The sequence below is a fragment of the Ovis aries genome, chromosome 24 (assembly GCF_016772045.2).
Source record: "Ovis aries strain OAR_USU_Benz2616 breed Rambouillet chromosome 24, ARS-UI_Ramb_v3.0, whole genome shotgun sequence".
Lineage (NCBI taxonomy): Eukaryota > Metazoa > Chordata > Mammalia > Artiodactyla > Bovidae > Ovis > Ovis aries.
The window spans coordinates 14,091,572-14,111,340 of record NC_056077.1 but is presented as its reverse complement, the minus strand read 5'-3'; the positions used below and the strand labels follow the sequence as shown (position 1 = coordinate 14,111,340).

The window sequence follows — 19,769 nt, the reverse complement described above, 5'->3', positions numbered from 1 at the left end:
ACTGGCCCGCCGGACCGCTCCACACTTGCCTCCCGCCGACGGTTCCGATGGCTCCGCTGCCTTTGTGCCCGATGGTAGGGCTGTTTCTGCTGCTGCTCCTGGGATCTGGACCCAGGCTCAGAGCAGGTGAGTGAAGGGACGAGCCCTCATCCGAGGACCCAGGGCTTCCTGGGACTCCTTCAGTCCTCCCCGGGATTCCTGGAACCCTGCCTCCCTACCCATCCGCAAGAACCCAACTCCCCAGCCCTTCCAGGGGACCCAGGAGCCCTACAGTCCCCGGCCCTCCTTTGTGCAGCCCACCTGCACATTGCTTCCCGGCTTCCTGGAGGTCCTGTGTGTCGCCCCCTCCCCACCTCCACCACTTCCCCAAAAGCCCCTGCCTCATTTACCCCTTCCAGGGACCCTGAAACCTTCTCCAGGGGGGCTCTGTGTCCTCCCCAAACATGCCCTCTGTCACCCTCTCCAGTGATCAGATCTCCCCATCACCTGACTTGGGATCCTGTGAACCCACCCTTCTCTCCGCCTGTCCCTGGGGTCTGCAGTGGGACCACCAGGGAGACACAAGAGGTTGGAAGGAACAGGGAGAGAAGGGGCCAAACCCTACCTGGAGCCAGAGAAGAAGGTGATGTCTCCTTCTCACCACTCCTGGACATGACCCTTGGAGAGGTCCCCTCGGCAACCTCCCATTTACATGGATACCAGAGGGAAATATGTGGTCATCAGAAGCTCGGAGACACACAGGCATAGAACACCACCAGCAACATCTGGGCACACAGGTGTTGGGCTCACGGATGGCCTCACACACGTGCTGCATGCTCAGTCACTTCAGTCGTGTCCGACTCTTTGTGACCCCAAGGACTGTAGCCTGCCAGGCTCTTCTGTCCATGGGATTCTCCAGGCAACAATACTGGAGTGGGTTGACATGTCCTCCTCAGGCTCACCCACAGACACAGGCAAAGACACACAGAGGGGAACACACACACACACACACACACACACTCAGGGATACTGAGACAGCCCCATATGAGCACACACACACACACACACAGAATCACATGAGCACACACATGCACACACACATATGCACACCTTCAGGCCCATAGGAAGCCTGGGCAGCCTTGGCACTCCCAGTAGAGGCTGTTGTGGGCAGACAGAGCAAACAGCCCCCAGAATGACCTGCCCCACCTAAGTTGGCATAGAGGGAGTGTTTGCCTTGCTTACAAACCCAGCGCTGGGCATCCACCCATGCTCAGGTTCTCCCTAAGGCTGAGCCCTGGACCCTGAGATGCCAGAGCTGGGGTCGAGTCAGGGTAGGGGGACCTCTGGGGACAGCTTTGGGGTATGGGTTTGGAATGGGGGTCTTTTCAGATGTGCTTGTTTTTTTTTGTTTTTTTTGTTTTTTTTTTTAAGTTTTTATTTGTTTCTGGCAGATTCTTAAGTCCCCAGCCAGGGAATCAGACCATGCCCCCTGCAGTGAGAGCACAGAATCATAACCTCTGGACCACCAGGAAGTCCCCAGATGTGCTTAGACTGGAAATGTTCCATGGGGCTTGGTGGATCCAGGGGCAAGGGACCTTTTCTGAAAGCCCGCTCATGCCAGGGGATGTGGGGCTCCTAGGGCAGAGGTCTGTCCAGACTGGAGGGTCATTGCCATGAGCAGAGAGTAGCACAGGGTGACGAGGGCCCCTGTGGTCATGTGGCAGGGAGGCAGATTCTAGAAGGAGGTGATGAGTGAGCTAAGTGAGAATGGGGTCAGGGCATCTGTTACACAGGGTGTATGTGACAGTGTGATGGGAAGTTTAATTGGAGGAATAGGAAATGATGAGTGGGGTCCATGTGGGGTCCATGTTGAGAGAGGGCACCAGAGGCGGGAGAGGGTGGGCTTCTGCAGGGCCTCTGGCTCAGTGAGGACCCTGAGCTTTACCTGGAGGGGGTTGGGAGCCTGGGGAGGTTTCAGGCAGAGATGTGGGCACCTGGGCAAGTCCTGTGAGGGTGAGGGCTGGTCATCCAGAGAGGAGGGCAAAGCTTTTAACTCTAAACTCATTGTTACATTTTGTTTCTATTTAGTTTATCTCTAATCCCCTAGATGAATATGCTCCTTTTTCCACTGAGAAAAAAGAAAATTGAGGGGACTCCCTGGCTTCCCAGTGATAAGAAAGACTCTGAGTTTCCACTGCAGTGGGTCTGGTTCATTTCCTGGTTAGGGAACTAAGATCCCACATGCTGTGCCTTGCGGCCAAACAAAACCAAAAAAAAAAAAAAAAAAAACCACCACCAACAACAACCCAACAACAACAAAAATTGAATTTGAATTTTGGCCTGGATTCTTCAAAGAAGAGTCAGCATGATAAAATCTTGTTTTAGATTTTACAGATGTGAAAGGGAATCCGCAAATCTCTGGATTCTCAGTCCTGGAGCTGTGGGTGGAGAGTGAGCTCCCAGGGGTCAGGCCGACATGGGAACAAGTTTCTGTTCAGCAGTTCACCCACTCTGGGACCTAGGATGGGTCCTTTTGCCTCTCCTAGCCTCAATCTCTCCATCTGTAAATGGGAGACTGCTACTGCTACTGCTAAGTCACTTCAGTCGTGTCCGACCCTGTGCGACCCCATAGACGGCAACCCACCAGGCTCCCCCATCCCCAGGATTCTCCAGGCAAGAACATTGGAGTGGGTTGCCATTTCCTTCGCCAATGCGTGAAAGTGAAAAGTAAAAGTGAAGTCGCTCAGTCGTGTCCGACTCTTAGTGACCCCATGGACCGCAGCCTACCAGGCTCCTCTGTCCATGGGATTTTCCAAGCAAGAGTACTGGATTGGGGTGCCATTGCCTTCTTCGAAATGGGAGACTAGCAGCCCGTAAGACAAAGAGATTGACAACAGATGTCGCCTGTGGATTGGGGAACACGGTGCCTGGTGCCAGGTGAAGTTCAAGTGATAGCTTCTCCGCGCTGTGGCTGATTGTGTGTGTGTGTTTTCTACGTGTTGACTGTGTGCAGCATGTGAGATCTTAGTTCCCTGACCAGCGACTGAACCCCTGCCCCTGCAGTGGAAGCGCAGTGTCTTAACCACTAGACCTCCAGGGAAGTCCCTGATTGTGGTTTCTGACCAAACACCAGAGTGGACTCTTGGACCTCACCAGAAGGAGGAGTGGCTCTGGGATTCTCTGATGCCCAGTCGCAGTGGGTTTGACCGCCCCTGACCACGAGCAATGGACTCCTCGATGCCCCTTACCTCTGTCACCCCAGGCCTCCCTCTTCTGCTGCTATTGGGTGAGGAGGAACCACTGGATTGGGAGTCAGAAGGGCCCCCCTCCCCAGCCCCATGACTGTAGGGGTCATGCTTCCCATCTGAGCCTCCTCTTTCTCCCATGTGAGATGCAGGGGTTCCGGTTGCACCAACTGTGTTTTGCTATGGACCACAGCAACATGAGGATCCAGAGAAATGGCTGGGATGGGGTCACGGGGCCTCCCTGTGTGGCAGGAAGCTGTGCCCTGGCAGTGAAAATAAGAGGTGATGCAAAGAATCTGGAAAGCAGTGGTGAGGGGGTGGGGGAGGTCCCTGTAGAGGATGGCAGGAAACCTGTTTGGTTCATCTCTGATGTCCAGTGCCCAGGACAGGCAACTAGACAGACATTAGATACACAACCCACAATCCGACTGTGTCTGAAGTTGACATGGGCAAAGGATTGAGAACGAGGGCATTCCAGGAAGAGGGACCAGCCAGTGCAAGGGCCTAGAGGTATGATTTTTTTTCAGATGCCGTGGCTCTGTGACCTGGTTTTTCCTTCATGGCTGCCTTGAAGATATTGATAATAATAGTTAGAGCTCACTGTGTGCTGGTAATTTACATGCATGATCTCATTCCATTCTAGGGAGTGAGGTCCCCTTATTCCTCTCTTTTAAGATGAGGAAACCAAGGCACAGAGAGATTGAGTGGTCCAAGGTCACACAGCTAGGAAGAAGGAGAAGCAGGATTCAACCCTGAGATAGTCATCCAGAGGATGAGATGTTTGGATAGCATCATTGACTCAATGAACATGAGTTTGAAAGAGCTCCAGGAGACAGTGAAGGACAGGGAAGCCTGGTGTGCTGCAGTCCACGCGGTTGCAAAGAGTCGGACACGACTGAGCGACTGAACAACAAGAAGTCATCCAGACACTTTTCAGGCTAGTGCCTGTCCCCAGGCCAAGACAGCCCCCACCTGCAGCCTCTAACTTTTGTCTCCCTCCTCCACCCCCAGCTCCCCAGAGGTCACATGTGCACCGACGTGGGCTCATAGGACTGGCCGGGACTATCGACTGTGTTGGCCCTCGCCCTGCCTTGGTCTATGTGAAATATGGCTGCTTTTGTGGTCTGGGGGGCCATGGCCAGCCCCAGGATGCCATAGACTGGTGAGTGCATGCTGGGGGCTTAAGGTCCCCACCCCCTGGGGTGGTTAAGGCTTATGAGGAAATACCCAAACTGAGGTTGGGTTTAGATACGAAGCCCCCAGCAAATGGTGCTCCTTGCAGGCAAAGGGTCTCCTGGGCAACATGCCCATGAGGCCAGACCTTGGTGCCAGCTGGCCCCCAGTCTGGCAGGGTGATTACTTTAGCTGAAAAAAAAAAATCATACATCACTGTATGAAATGACCCAGACTTATTATGCACCAAAACTGTCCTGAGAGCCCCTTTGAGTTCTCAAAACAGCCCCATTTCAGAGATAAGGAAACTGAGGCCCAGAGAGATCAACTTGTCTAGAGCCACACACAGAGTGAGGGGTGGGGACTGGGATTTGAGCCCAGGCGGCCTGGCTGGATTCACACCCCTGATCACTGCCTTCTGCTGCTGGGTGAGAAGGACCTGTTCTGTGCCAGGCTGTGGGCTTAGACCTTCCACGACCTCTCATTTGCCACCACAGCCATGGCCGTCCGATGGGGATCCCCATTTTACAGACCGGGTCCCACAGCCACTCATCCATTTCCAGAGTGGTCAGGGGGCAAAATGTTGATAGTCTCTTCCAGGTCTTGGAGGATATAGTTGTCACTGACAGGTCTCTATCCAGCCTCGTGCCTCCAAGGCTCCTGCCGTGGGCCCTGCCCTTCCTCCCACACTCTGGTTGGCTGGTTCCTGCACATCTTTCCAGACGTAGCTCCCCCAGGCATCACTCCCTCTTGGAAGTCTTCTCTGAAGCCTAGCTGGACCTGGCATCCCCTCTGGCTCCCAGAATCCTGTCACATGCATCCTAGTGTTTCTTGCCATGCCCACTGCATCTGCAGATTTGTCTGCCTCCCCCATCCTGGGGTTGGGGGCTGGTGCTTGGGCTGAGACCTCAAGCAGGAAGAGTGGGCAGGAATTTCTCCCAAGCAGAGGCAGATTAGGGGCAAAGTCAGGAGGCAGGGAGGGTATGGCTGGAAGAGACCAGCATGGCAGGAGCTCAGAGGCTCAGAGACTGAGGCAAGCAAGGGCCAGACTTGAGCATGGCGGAGAGACAGAGGTAGGGCAAGACACACTGGGGTCAGTGGAATTAATTCCCAGGTCGGGGATTCTCAGGGACAAAGCCTGGACCAGAAGATGCTCTCCCCTGTGGGTCCTCATTCTCCTGAAGTTATGGCACAGGAGGATGGCCAAGGGACCATCCTTGCCCTTACTTACCCCTTGGTCTGTCCATCTGCTATCCACAGGTGCTGTCATGCACACGACTGCTGCTATACACATGCCGAGAACTCCGGCTGCAGTCCCAAGTTGCAGCCCTACTCCTGGAATTGTGTCAATCAGACTGTCAAGTGTGGTGAGTTCCCAACATAACACCCAGCAACAGCCATTGGCTGGAACATAGAGGGGCTTCCCACTGTAGGTGGGGCCATTCTCCCATCTGCCCCAGTCTCCACCATGCCCTATTGTCTCTCCACCATTGAGGCCAAGGGTCAATTACCATAGTTCATTTCTCCTGTGCTGTTGATTTTGTTAAGAAAAAGGAATTTTTCTGTCAAACCTAGGAAAACAGAAGGGAGGTCCAAAGGCTGAATGATTTGAGAGAAATAAGAGTGGTGAGTGAGCCCATTTATTTATCAGAATGGAAGAGTATGCCGGCGTCTGAAGAATCCCTTTTGCGTTAGCACTGCCGGCCCCAGGGGATGTCTGAGTTTGCAGACCCTGGTCTGCGGCTGACAGCTTGGTCTGTGATTCAGATTCTGTTATGTCACTAAGCCCTGATCTCCTGGGGCCTCAGTTTGCTCACTGGTAAACTGGGAGTGGAAATCCAGCTGGCCTGTGGTGAGGGTGAAGTGACAGTGTCATGGCATTTCATGCCTAATAGATGTCCTTAATGGTCTGTTGAAGAAATGACCCAACACAGAACCTCCGATGAGCAAGACCAGGCACAATTTCATGGAGCCCAGGATTTAGGGAAGGACATGAACACAGTTCTGAGTAACCCTGAATGCCCCCAAGAGAAAGTGATTTCTCTTTCAGTTTTCTTTTAATCCTTCTAATTTTGTGAAATCAGGAGAAAGTCAGTTTTAATCTAGCTAAAACATCTGTGGGACCCTCCCTGATCCTTTTGAACAGAGAGAGTAGATTTCTGGCTTATAACGTTATTCAAAAACTGTTCTATTCTTAAATTTAATTCAGGCTTTAAATAATCCTTCGTATCTATCCATCTATCATCTATTTGTTTATCTATTACTTCTCTTTAACCACAAGCAGCATGTATTTATTGAGGATAATTGTAACATAACCTGATACCACTGTACATTTTACATGACTAGCTACCTGTAAAGCTGAAAGAAAAATAAACTTGTGGTTTAAAATATTTTGTCCCTCAGGGCAATCTTACTGGTTTTCAAAAGAAACCAGTAAGAAAAGGAATGAAGTATTTGTTTTTAGGATTATCTTCTGATGGATGGTGTTTTCCATTTACAGTTTCTGTTCACATAAATTTAAAAAGCCGAATCAAGGGAAGAAACAGGATGTGAATAATTGTACAGGCACTGTGTAGATAAGGCTGGGATTTGGGCAGTGAGATTCCAAGTTATCTGAGAAGCTGAAATGAAACACACAGACAATGGGCTCCATAACTTTTTTTTTTCTTTTTACTCTTAACTGAGCATAACATAAAATTAACCATTTTAAAGTGTACCTTTCAGTGATATGTAATGCATTCACAATGTCCTCCAACCATAACCTCTATTTCCAAAACATTTTATTTTTATTTTTGGATGCGCGGGGTCTTCTCTGATGTGTGCGCGCTTTCTCTAGTTAGGGCAAGTGGGGGCTACTCTCCAGCTGTGGTGAACAGGCTTCTCCTTGCAGTGGGTTTTCTTGTGAAGCAGGGCTCTAGGCCATGTGGGCTCAGTAGCTGTTTGACTCGGGCTTTGTTGCTCCATGACATGTGGCATCTTCCTGGACCAGTAATGTGTCCCCTGCAATTGGCAGGCAGATTATTAACCATTGGACCACCAGGGGTTCGCAGAACATTTTCATCAACATCCCCCCAAACTCACACACCTGTCAAGTGCTCAGTCTCTATTCCTCCTCTTTCCAGCATCTGGCAACCACCAATTTGCTTTCAATCTCTATGGACTTACCTATTCTAGATACTTCCTACAAAATATGTCATATAGTAAGCCTTTTGTGTCTGACTTCTTTCACTTAGCCTCGTGTTTTCAAGGTTCATTCATGTTGTAGCATGTGTCTGAACTTCATTCCTTTTTATGACTGAATAATATTCCATTGTAGGTATGTATTGGAGAAGGCAATGGCACCCCACTCCAGTACTCTTGCCTGGAGAATCCCATGGACAGAGGAGCCTGGAAGGCTGCAGTCCATGGGGTCGCTAAGAGTCGGACATGACTGAGCGACTTCACTTTCACTTTTCACTTTCATGCATTAGAGAAGGAAATGGCAACCCACTCCAGTGTTCTTGCCTGGAGAATCCCAGGGACGGGGGAGCCTGGTGGGCTGCCTTCTATGGGGTCACACAGAGTTGGACACGACTGAAGTGACTTGCCCGTAGGTATGTATATACTACATTTTGCGTATCTGTTCATTCATTGTAGGACATTGTATTGTGTCTGAAACCGTTTACCTCAGATTGGGACTTGAACCCAGCCAAAACCCAGTCTGGGACTTGAACCCACATGAAGTGAAGTGAAGTGAAAGTTGCTCAATTGTGTCCAACTCTTTGCGACCCCATGGACAGGCCATGGAATTCTCCAGGCCAGAATAGCCATTCCCTTCTCCAAGGGATCTTCCCAACCCAGGGATCAAACCCAGGTCTCCCACATTGTAGGTGGATTCTTTACCAGCTGAGCCACAAGGGAAGCCCAAGAATACTGGAGTGAGTAGCCTTATCCCTTCTCCGGGGGATCTTCCCGACCCAGGAATCAAACCAGGATCTCCTGCATTGCAGGTGAATTCTTTACCAACTGAGCTCACATGGCTGGAACTCAAACCCAGCCACAACCCATGGTACCTGGTTTCAGGACCTAATGAAGCTCAGGTTCTTGATATCTCATTGCAGAAAGAACTCAGTGAGAGACAAAGTGATAGGTGAGAAGTGGATTTACTCAGATTCAGAGAGAAGCACACTCCACAGACAGAGTGTGCGCCGGCACCGAGGGTGAGTGTGGCCGCGAAATGTGGTGTGGTTGGTTTTTATAGGCTGGGTAATTTCACATGCTAGTGAGTGGGAGGATTATTCCAGCTACTTTTGGGAAGAGGTGGAGATTTCCGGGATTTGGTCCACTGTCCACTCCTTGGTCTTTTGACAGTGCCTCGGAACTCTCGTGGTACCTCTGGGTGTGTCGTTTCACTTGCTGATTGAGGGTTAAGGTCTGGTCTTGTCTGCCCTCTGGGTCCCATTTGATTCTAATCGGTTTATGGTGTGTTCTTGGGCTGTGCCATTCTTTCACAAGTTGTGCCCTGCTCCTTTTCTTCCTGTTGTATTTCCACCTCTAACTACTGGGAACAGTGCTGCTGTGAACATTTGTGAACAAGGATCTGTTTGAATACATGTCTTCATTTCTTTGGGGGCATATACATAGGAGTGGAATTTTGCATTGTCTAGTAATTCCATTTTACTTTTTGAGGAACCCTTCCCTGGTGGCTCAGATGGTAAAGAATCTGCTTGCAATGCAGGAGATCTGGGTTTGATCCTTTGGTCAGGAAGATCCACTGGAGAAAATACTGGCTACCCACTCCAATATTCTTGCCTGGAGAATTCCATGGACAGAGGAGCCTGGTGGGCTAGGGTCCATAGGGTCACAAAGATTCAGACATGAGTGAGTGACTAACACTTTCACACCAATTTTTGCTATAGGAGCTGCACTGTTTTACATTTCTCATTAGCAATGTAGAGGGTGTTTCTCCACAGCCTTGCCAACATTTGCTATTTTTCTTTTTTCTTTATTATTTAGTGGAGATAATTAGTGTATCTCATTGTGATTTTGATTTGCCTTTTTCTCATGACTAATGATGTTGAACATATTTTCATGTGCTGGTTGGTCATTTTTCCATCTTCTTTGGAGAAATATCTATTCAAGTCTTCTGCTCATTGAGTAGTTTGTCCTATTGTTGTTGAATTGTGAGAGTTTCTTGTTCTGGATACCGGACTCTATCATATATGTGATTTGCAAAAGATTTCCGACCATTCTGTTGCCTTTTTTTTTTCTTGATAATGTCTTTGATATACAAAAGGTTTAATTTTGCTAAAGCCTGATTTATCACTTCTGTCTTTTTTATTTTGGGGCTGCACTGGTCTCCGTTATGGCACGTGGGCTTCTCCAGTTGTGGTGCGTGGACTCCGGAATACCCAGGCTCAGCCGTCGTGGTGTTAGGGCTCCAGAGCGCGTGGTCTCTCTAGTTGGGGTGTGCAGGCTTAGTTGCTCTGAGGCATGTAGGATCTTAGTCCTCCAGTCAGGGATCACGCTCACCTCCCTGCTTTGGAAGGCAGATTCTTAACCACTGCACCACTAGGGAAGTCCCAATTTTGTCTTCTGTTGATTGCATTTCTGGCATCTTATCTAAGAATTTGTCACCAGATCCAAGGTCATGAAGATTACCCCTATATTCTTCAAACAGTGTTATAGTTTGAACTCCTTTATTTTTTTAAATTTTCTTGAAGCATTATTGATTTACAATGTTGTGTTAATTTCTGCTGAACAGTGACGTGACTCAGTTATATATATATTTTCACTGAACTCTTTTTAGGTCATTGATCTATTTTGAGTTGGTTTTTGTCTATGGTGAGTGGTAGGAGTCCACGATTATTCTTTGGCATATGGATATTCAGTTGTTCCAGCGCCATTTGTTGAAGAGACTCTTTTGTCCCCATTAAATTGTCTTGGTACTTTTGTTGAAAATCACTTGACCCTTAGATTGGTGTCATCTCTGAGCCTGTTTTCTTACCTGGAAGATGGATGTTGCAAAGATGAAAAAAAAGAGTTTATAATGTGATATCCAGATTGGATGGAGGCTGCTACTTTCTTCCCTCCTCTCTCCTCCATCCCTCATTCTTATCTGAACTTCTCTCTGATCCCCACTGCCTCCACCTGAGAGAACTGAGGGTGTGGTGTGATTCTTCACTGAAACCCCAGCTTCTGCAGACTTGGTCTGCTCTAGAGGCAAGGAGGCTATACTAAGGGTTACATAGAAAGATATTCTTAGATATGCACAGACTCTTAGCCGTGTCTTCTTAGTCTACGTTAAGAGTTGGCACAGAGAAAAGCTGAATTAATATGGAGACATTAATACGGAGTCCTTGATTCAGTCAATCGAGGACTGAAAATGTCCCAGACATCATCTCGTCCAACCATCTCACGTAGAGCTGCAGGGAACTGAAGCCCAGGGAAAGAAGTGACTTGCTTAACCTGGTGATGATAAGCCCACTTCTGGGCATATTCTCTGTCCCCACACTGCCCCCTTCCATTGTGAGTGGAGAGGAGAAGTGGACCTTGAGTGGAAAATATGTTAAAAATCTTTCCCTTCTCCCTTCAACCTGCATGTTCTGCTGCCCCTAACCATGTGAAAGGGCTTCCCAAGTGGCACAAATGGTAAAGAACCTGCCTGCCGATGAAGGAGATACAAGAGACATGGGATTGATCCCTCGGTGGGGAAGATCCCCTGGAGAAGGGAATGGCAATCCACTCCAGTGTTCTTGCCTGGAGAATCCCATGGACAGAGGAGCCTGGTGGGCTATAGTCCATGAAGTCACAAAGAGTCGGACACAACTGAGTGCTCGAGCACACACACACACATACACACACACACACACACACACACACCCATATAAAAATGATATTTGTGAAATACTTATTAGTGTGTCAGCTAGTGGGGCTGTGCCTATTTACAGAACTGCTTTCCCTGAACTGAATGAAGAGAACCAAAATATCTATTATGCATTTTTTGGCTAAAAATATTCTCTTATTCTGTTTGGAGATATTCTGAACTTAGCTGTTTGCTTAATTACAGGTGTGGCCCATTTTCCATTTATGGGCTTGACAAATATATTTTTTAAAAATATTAAGCATATAATAATATTTCCCGGCAGGCCTTTATTTTAAACTTAACCCTTGGGAGCTAGGTTTCCTTTTCAGTTTTTTATTATTCTTGAATAACATGAATCTGTTGGGCTTCTGAGGCCATAGAATAGTGAGACCAAGCCTTGTTTTTCAAAGGATTTTCTTGCTCAGGGAGACATGAGGAGCATAGCGGAGGGACAGACACTGGGTCAGGAGATGCTGGGCTGAAATCCTGATATACTCTTTCCCAGATCTGTGGCCTTGGACAAGTTACTGAATCCCTCTCCTTTTCTGTAAAATGGGAGTAAAAAAAACTCTGGTGCTGGGTTTGTACAAGAATTGGAAATGATATATGTTTTTTCTATATTCTCCCAACAACCATTATTGAGAATCTATTCTGTGTCAGGCTCCCTGATGGGCAAAACAGAGGAGCAAGGCTCTGTGGTCGAAAAAGGAAGCAGGAAATAGTGTTCATGCCAATTGCTTTTATAAGTGCTTGTTGGAAAAGACATCAATGAAGTACTATGCATGAAAGCGAAAAATGAAAATGTCAGTTGCTCAGTCATGTCCGACTCTTTGCGACCTCATGGACTACAGCCTGCCAGGCTCCTCTGTCCATGGAATTCTCCAGATAAGAATATTGGAATGGGTAGCCATTGCCTTCTCCAGGGGACCTTCCACTTGGTTGCTGCAAGGAATATAGCTGGAGGGAACAAGGGTGGCAGCTAGGCCCCCCCCGTGAGGCTGTTGCAGGGATCTGGGTGAGAAGTGCCTTGGACAGATGACATCAGTGGAGGTAGCGGAAGGTGGAGCCAGGGGACTCCCATGGATGGGGGAGGGAAGGGGAAATGGCTGGAGTGTTTGTGTCAGTCCCCCTGTCCTTAGACAGCTGTCCTTTGGCCAACTCTGCGGGAACAGTGCAACCTTGGAGCTTCAATGGCTCTTTCCTTAGAAGTCCCTAGCCCACCAGGTCATGTTCCAAGAGTATGGCCCGTGGAAATTTTACCGGTAACAGTGCTGGCTCTGGTACCAGCTGGTTCATTTACCAATTTTTACGAATTAGTTTTATCTGTCTGTCCATCTGTCCATCCATCTGTCTGTCCATCCATGCACATGCCTTTTCTGATTCAAACCTAATCCACGTTTGTTGTGGAAAATCAAAACATCCCAGAATCATTGTAATGTAAGAAGTTAGGCTCCATCCACCAGCGTTAACTAACTTCTGTTGCTTGGCATGTTGTTCTCCTCCAGATTTATGCATGTGTAACAGACAAACAAGAACAAATATCAGGACTTCCCTGGTGGTCCAGTGGTTAAGAATCTGCCTGCAATGCAGAGGATGCAGGTTCGATCCCTGGTCCGGGAAGATCCCATATGCCCTGGAGCAGCTAAACCTGGGTGCAGAGCCCGAGAGTCACAACAGAAGGCACCGCACTCAGAAGCCTGCCCGCTGCAACTCGAGAGTGACCCCTGCTTGTCACAACCAAAATCCACTCACAGCAACAAAGACCCAGCACAGCCAGGAATACATAAAATAAATAATTTTCTTTAAAAAAAGAACAAAAATCGGATCACATTATATACGGATATATATATATATATATATATATATCACGTTTTTTTTTTTCACTTAATATTGTGTCTTGGACATCTTGAAACGTCAAGGTTGGCCTTATTCTTAAACATTTATTTATTTTATTTATTTATTTTTGGCCGTGGTGGATCTTTGTTACTGCATGGGCTTTCTCTAGATGCGGTGTGCAGGCTTCTCAGTGCTGTGCCTTCTTTTATTGCAGACCATGGGCTCTAGGGTGCGTGCGCTCAGTAGCCGTGGCTCTCAGGTGCTAGAGCTCGGGCTCAATAGTTATGGCTCACGGGCTTAACTGCTGCGTGGCTTGTGGGATCTTCTCTGACCAGGGATCAAACCCGTGTTTCCTGCATTGGCAGATGGAGTCTTTACCACTGAGCCACCGGAGAAGCCCCAGCCTCATTCTTTTAAAGTCTGACAATCACCTGTGGCAGAGTGTCTCCATCTTGACACTATGGAGGCTGGATCTCTGGTGTGGGAGCCATCCTGGGCATTGCAGATGTTTAGTAACATCCCTGGTCTCTGCCAAGCAGATGCCGGTAGCAAACCCCCTACCCTCCACCTGGGACAGCCAAAGATGTCTCTAGACACTACCACAAGCCCGGTGGGGGACACAATGGCCCGCAGCTGAGAATGGCCAGTCTGTGGCACCAATGTACTTCATTTTGCAGAGACTGTGGTTGTTTATAAGGCTTTGTGCACCTGTGAGAGGCTTTTGCAGCATGGAGTCTTAGAATTGTAGGGTCAGATGGTGTATTTGAGGCACCCTTAGAATAATGGGCTTACCTTGTAGCTCAGTCGGTAAAGAATCTGCCTACAGTGCAGGAGACCCAGGTTCGATCCCTGGGTTGGGAAGATCCCCTGGAGAAGGAAATGGCAACCACTCCTGTATCCTTGCCTGGAAAATCTCATGGACACAGGAGCCTGGTGGGCTGCAGACAATGGGGTTGCAGAGCTGGGCATGACTGAGCGACTAACACTCACTTACTTACCTGCTAGAATTTTTATGTAGAAAGGGCTGGCAGGCAGCCTGAAGGGGAGGTTAGAGGACTTGTCCTGGAGGAGTATTTACTCTGCAAGGGCATTTAGACAATGTAGACGGTGTTTATTGTAGAAGCTGGGGAGGTGCTAACGGGAGGCCTGGGGAAGATTAGGGAGGAGGAGGGCCATCAAAGACCCCCACAAGCCACCTCCTTTCATCACTGAGTGGTATAGATATTTTAAGTCTAATAAGTAATGTAAACTAAATTCAAAATAGCGGCCCCTCACATTTGGTTAATTGAGATCACTTTTCCACAATGAAAGCACTGTATGGCTCAAAGTAGAAAAGTTTCAAATGATAACTTCTACCACAAAAGTTTTGTGGGAAATAAAACTCCCATTGACACTACCCAGACCTCCATTTGATTAATTTTCTGGTGCTGTTCTTGTTTTGTCTTTTTTTGAGTGCATAATACATAAAAAATATAGCAGTGTGTATTGTACTCCTTAAGTTTTCTTAAATGTAAGTTGCTTCCCATGTCATTAATGGCAAAAACCATCACAATATTGTAATTATCCTCCAATTAAAATAAATTGAATAATTTAAAAAAGCTCTATTCAAAGAATAGATTGTTGTTCAGTCACCAAGTAGTGTCTGACTCTCTGTGACCCCACTGAATAGCAGCATGCCAGGCTTCCCATCCTTCACTATCTCCCGGAATTTGCTCAAACTCATGTCCATTGAGTCAGTGATGCCATCCAACCATCTCATCCTCTGTCGTCCTCTTCTCCTCCCGCCTTCAAGAGTTCGATTCCTTGTCAGAAAACTAGATTCCACATGTTGCAGCTAAGACCTGGTGCAGACAGATTGATTGATTGATTTTAAAATCCTGTCTTAAAACTTGCATTTATAAGGGCAGATGAGTCCCCTGAGTTGACAGTCTGTTCCCTTCTGGCAGACAAGCCAGGAGGCCTGGGATCAGGCAGAGCTGAAGTGGGGATCAGTCCCTATACCCCTTCTCTGGATTTTTCTTCTGTAAGGTTGGGGTGCTGATGCCGAAAGCTCAGCTTCTCTGTACACCAGTGCTGAATCAAACCTTGGAGGCAGAATTTTGGGCAAAGTAGAAAAGGATAGGTTTTTTGCTTTGTCAGGCCAAGTGGGGGACAGAGCAGGCTTATGCCCTCAAAACCCACTTGGGAAGATAGTGAGAAGTTTTATAGTAATTGTCCAAAGAGGGAGTGATCAGCTCGAGGAGGTTCTTCTGGTGGGTTGGTAGTGAGGTAAGTGGGAATCAACATCATCAACCTTCAAGTCCAACTAGCCTGAGGTCTATGCGCTTATGGGCAGCATACTACTGGTAACTCCTCCCATCTGGAAGCCTTTCAGTATCTGCAAAATATCCCAAAGACATTCTTGTGTGGACCTGTTAATAGGAAAACAGGACCTTGCCCCAGGGCTGCTCTTGACTGTTTCCTCTTGGTCTCCCATCCACTCCCTTCCCTAGTTAACAATTGCTTGACTCTGCCTCCAGGTACAGCATTTCGGACTCTTTTGTTGACCATGATGGCTATTCCATTTCTTCTAAAGAATTCCTGCCCTCAGTAGTAGATATAATGTTCATCTGAGTTAAATTCGCCCATTCCAGTCCATTTTAGTTCGCTGATTCCTAGAATGACGACTGTGAAGAAAGCTGAGTGCTGAAGAATTGATGCTTTTGAACTGTGGTGTTGGAGAAGACTCTTGAGAGTCCCTTGGACTGCAAGGAGATCCAACCAGTCCATTCTGAAGGAGATCAGTCCTGGGTGTTCTTTGGAAGGAATGATGCTAAAGCTGAAACTCCAGCACTTTGGCCACCTCATGACAAGAGTTGACTCATTGGAAAAGACTCTGATGCTGGGAGGGATTGGGGGCAGGAGGAGAAGGGGACGACAGAGGATGAAATGGCTGGATGGCATCACCAACTCGAGGGACGTGAGTCTGAGTGAACTCCGGGAGATGGTGATGGACAGGGAGGCCTGGCGTGCTGCGATTCATGGGGATGGAAAGAGTCGGACACGACAGTGACTGAACTGAACTGAACTGACTCTGCCTATTGGAACTCAGGGAAGGAGTTGGAGGAACTCATGGAGAACTCATGGAGGCTGAAGAAAGGCTGTTTCCTATAATCAAAGAAGTGAGGGACACAAAGGCCTTTTGCCCAGGAGCCTCAGAGGGCCCTGCATGCCTCCGGTGCCAGCGGCTCTGCCCTGAGAGGACTGGGTGAGGTGGGGACCACAGAGCCAGCCCTTCACGTAACTGCACAGTTAACTCAGGCTTCCGTCATCTGCACTTTTTCTGTTACCATTTACTGAATTATAACCAAGGCGATTTTTTGTTCTGTTTTTTAAAATTTCGTTTTGTTTTTTTGGCCTTGCAGCATGGCTTGGGACATTAGTCTCCTGACCAGGGATCCAATCTACGCCCATGGCAGCGAAAGTTTGGAGTCCTAACCTGGACCGCCAGTGAATCTCCAAGGCAGAGTGTTTAAACACAGGCTTTTGGAGTTGGAGGTGTTTGTGTTTTGCCTTCTCTCTCAATAGTTTCCCAGAGTGTGAGAAGCTTAATAAATGAATTTAGGTGAGAAGGATTTTCCCTTTCAGTCCTTTGTTAATTCTTCCAGGTAGGCAAGGAGGAAGTATCGATTGCATGATGGTCTGACTGCTAGAGAGGGTGAACCTGTCTTTCACTTGCTATTCTCCCTTTTTTAAAACTAAGACACTCCTTTCTGGGGGCTCATAACCTTCAGGTGGGTAACAGCATTTAACTAGACTTTGATATTAGAACTTTATCTTCACTGGCTTTTTTTAATCAGTTTTATATATTTGTGGTATAAGATTTTGGTTTTCCATTTATGGCAGTGACGATTTATTTAATGCAATTTAATACTATTTAATATAATTAAATGATAATTTATTTAATAATTGACTTACTATTAAAAATAAAGGGGATTTAAAGATATCCCTGGTGGCTCAGTGGTAAAGAATCTGCCTGCAATGCAAACATGAATATTATTACCTTGGGTTGGGAAGATCCCCTGGAGAAGGAGACGGCAACTCACTCCAGGATTCTTGCATGGAAAATCTCATGGACAGAGGAGCCTGGTGGGCTACAGTCCATGGGGTCACAAAAGGGTCAGACAAGACTGAGAGACTAGCACACATAACGCTATCATCTTGAAGCTGCCATGGGCCTGAGTTTGGGAAACCCTGTGTGCAGTCATGCTGATAAACACCTTTAATCAACTCAGCTCATTACAGGGTCAGAGGGTCTCAGGCCCCCTGCCTCCTGCTTGACATCTCCCAGCCCTGCCGCTGTTCATCACGCCAGGTGCTGCCACGCACTCTGAGTGTTGCCCTGAGACAGAAGCTGAATTTTCTGACTCTCATGCTTCATCTTGCTAGGATCTCTAAGGAACATGTACATTTTAAGATTAGCTGGCAGTTTAAGGAGGTCAGCTACAGCTCATAAGCACCTGCTGTTTGCCCTACATTTACTGACTTCCATCTCTTTGCATTCTCCCAACAGCCCTTAGAAGTAGGTACTTTTAGTATCCTCATGTGGACCCTGTGGAAGCAGCCTGGGAAGGATGAAGTGATGTAACCAAAGGAACTATATCCATGGCTGAGCTGGCTACCTCCAAGCTCATGCTTTGCTGTGCCTCTGGAAGAAACTTGGAAGGATTTAATAGTGGGTGGCCCCTGCCCCACCCCCACCCACCTCCACCACAATTATTTTGTGAATAATTAAAAACTCACAGTCAAAGGCAGGCGACGTATCCAGAGCTGTTATAGCTTCTAGATTAACGGATACAACTTGAAGATCACAAAATCTTTCCAACCCAAAGGATTGCTTCTGTAGCAGCAAAATTCCCAAGGTAGAGGGAGATCTATCTTTGGGTGGCAGCCTTTGCATCTCTGTATAACGTAGGCCCAAGAGGAGGGGAGAGATGGAATGTATAATTGTTACCTAAAACAAGCTGTGTTTTTATATGGTATCATGTCATCTGCAAATAATGACAATTTTACCTCTTCTCTTCCAATTTGGATACCCTGTATTTCTTTTTCTTATCTGACTGCTATGGCTAGGACTTCCACTACTGTGCTGAATAGGAATGGTGAGAATGGGCATCCTTGTCTTGTTCCAGATTTCAGTGGGAAGTCGTTCAGCTTTTCACCACTGTTATGTTGGCTGTGGGAACAAGCTGTTTTCTTGAAGGAGCATCTGAAAGAGACTTGGAGAGAAAAGGTAGGGAAGTGCAGGTGGAACCAACATTGATGGTGTGCATGCCTAGGGCCAAGCCCCTGCCTGGCACTTTATATATGCTTTCTCACCCAGACTTCATAATAAACCCACACAGTGGATAGTGCCCCCTTTTAAATGAGGACTTCGCTCAGAAAGTTCACACAGAGCAGGGCTCCAAAAAAAAAAAAAAAAGCCTGGATGGTTCCCAGGCACCTACTGCTTGTCTAACTGGATCCTCAAGTGCAATAGTGTAATACTGATACAGAAGAGAAGCTTTATAAAAGGGCGTACGGACTTTGGACTTTTCCTCTGAAAATACTACCCTGGTGACTTCAACTTTGTTTTCTGTAAAATGGTCTGAATATCACCTTCCTTGGGAGTTGTCCTGACGAGGGGGATCACTGTGGTGAACTGTCAAAGTGTTCCTGGATGCAGTTTATGACCCTTCCTGTTTCCAGCTTTACTAGCCTCCCTTGTGTTTATCTTCAGGTCTGCAAATCCCTGTTCTAACTTCAGTTTCTCCACTTCTTCCAGAACCAACGGAGGACAAGTGCCAAGAACTCATATGCAAGTGTGACCAGGAGTTTGCTTACTGCTTAGCCCGAACAGAGTACAACATTAAGTACCTCTTCTATCCCAATTTCTTGTGTGGGAACTATTCACCCGAGTGTGACTGACTAGCCTGACTTGAAATGTTTTTGCACGAGGAAATAAAACTCCTTTTTGCTCATCAACAGCCTCATTCAGTTCTTTGCAGAAGGGAGCTGAGGCCAAGTGTCGAAGCGGCAACCCTTGTGTTTGCTTTCTCTCCTGTCCCGGAACTTGGGCTAGAGCCAGTTTGGTTTCCAGTTTGATTAATGTCAAAAGTCCCATGCCTGTTTAATAAAACCACAACTGTGCTTCTGACTGTATTGGGTTTGATACCATTTTTGACATTCAGCCTTTGTGAAAAAGGGCTAGGCCTTATCTTCTAACCTGTTCCTGATGGCAGGTAGTCAAAACAGAGCAAACACATACCTTGTGTGTAGATTCTGGGCAATGAAGAAGCCTGCCACACACTGCCCAAACCTGTGAAGTTCAAGTCTAGTAGTTTTTAGCTTAAGTCTTCTTTCCATATCCCACTCCACTTTTAACAGTTAAAATTTATTTCCTGATTACAAAAGTGTAATAGTACCTAAACAGCAAAAAAAGAAAATAAGAGAAATATAGAAAGAAAAAAGCCCACTCCAATTCTCACAGTCCAATATAACCACACTTAGCGTTTTGGTGTGCTGCCTATCAGTGTTGTCAGCAATGTTTTAAAAATGTAATGGAGGCAATTCCCTGGTGGTCCAGTGGTTAGGACTCTGTGCTTTCACTGCAGGGGTCGTAGCTTCAATGCCTGATCAGGGAATTAAGATCCGCTGTGTTTCATGGTGTGGTC

General features: G+C 47.3%; 1 protein-coding gene across 4 annotated transcripts; it reads left to right on the top strand.

Moving 5' to 3' along the window:
• LOC101109935 (group 10 secretory phospholipase A2) lies at positions 1 to 19,080 on the top strand. Of its 4 annotated transcripts, XM_042240576.1 has the most exons (6): positions 1 to 126; positions 3,377 to 3,506; positions 4,236 to 4,386; positions 5,658 to 5,764; positions 18,249 to 18,349; positions 18,881 to 19,080. In XM_042240576.1, the coding sequence occupies exons 2-6, from the start codon at positions 3,407 to 3,409 to the stop codon at positions 18,944 to 18,946; spliced, it is 525 nt and encodes a 174-aa protein (XP_042096510.1). In that variant the 5' UTR covers positions 1 to 126; positions 3,377 to 3,406; the 3' UTR covers positions 18,947 to 19,080. The 4 variants fall into 4 exon arrangements, with proteins under 4 accessions (XP_042096510.1, XP_011959527.2, XP_042096511.1 ...); XM_012104137.4 differs by lacking the exon at positions 3,377 to 3,506; XM_042240577.1 differs by lacking the exon at positions 18,249 to 18,349.
• The last annotated feature ends 689 nt before the right edge of the window (positions 19,081 to 19,769 follow it).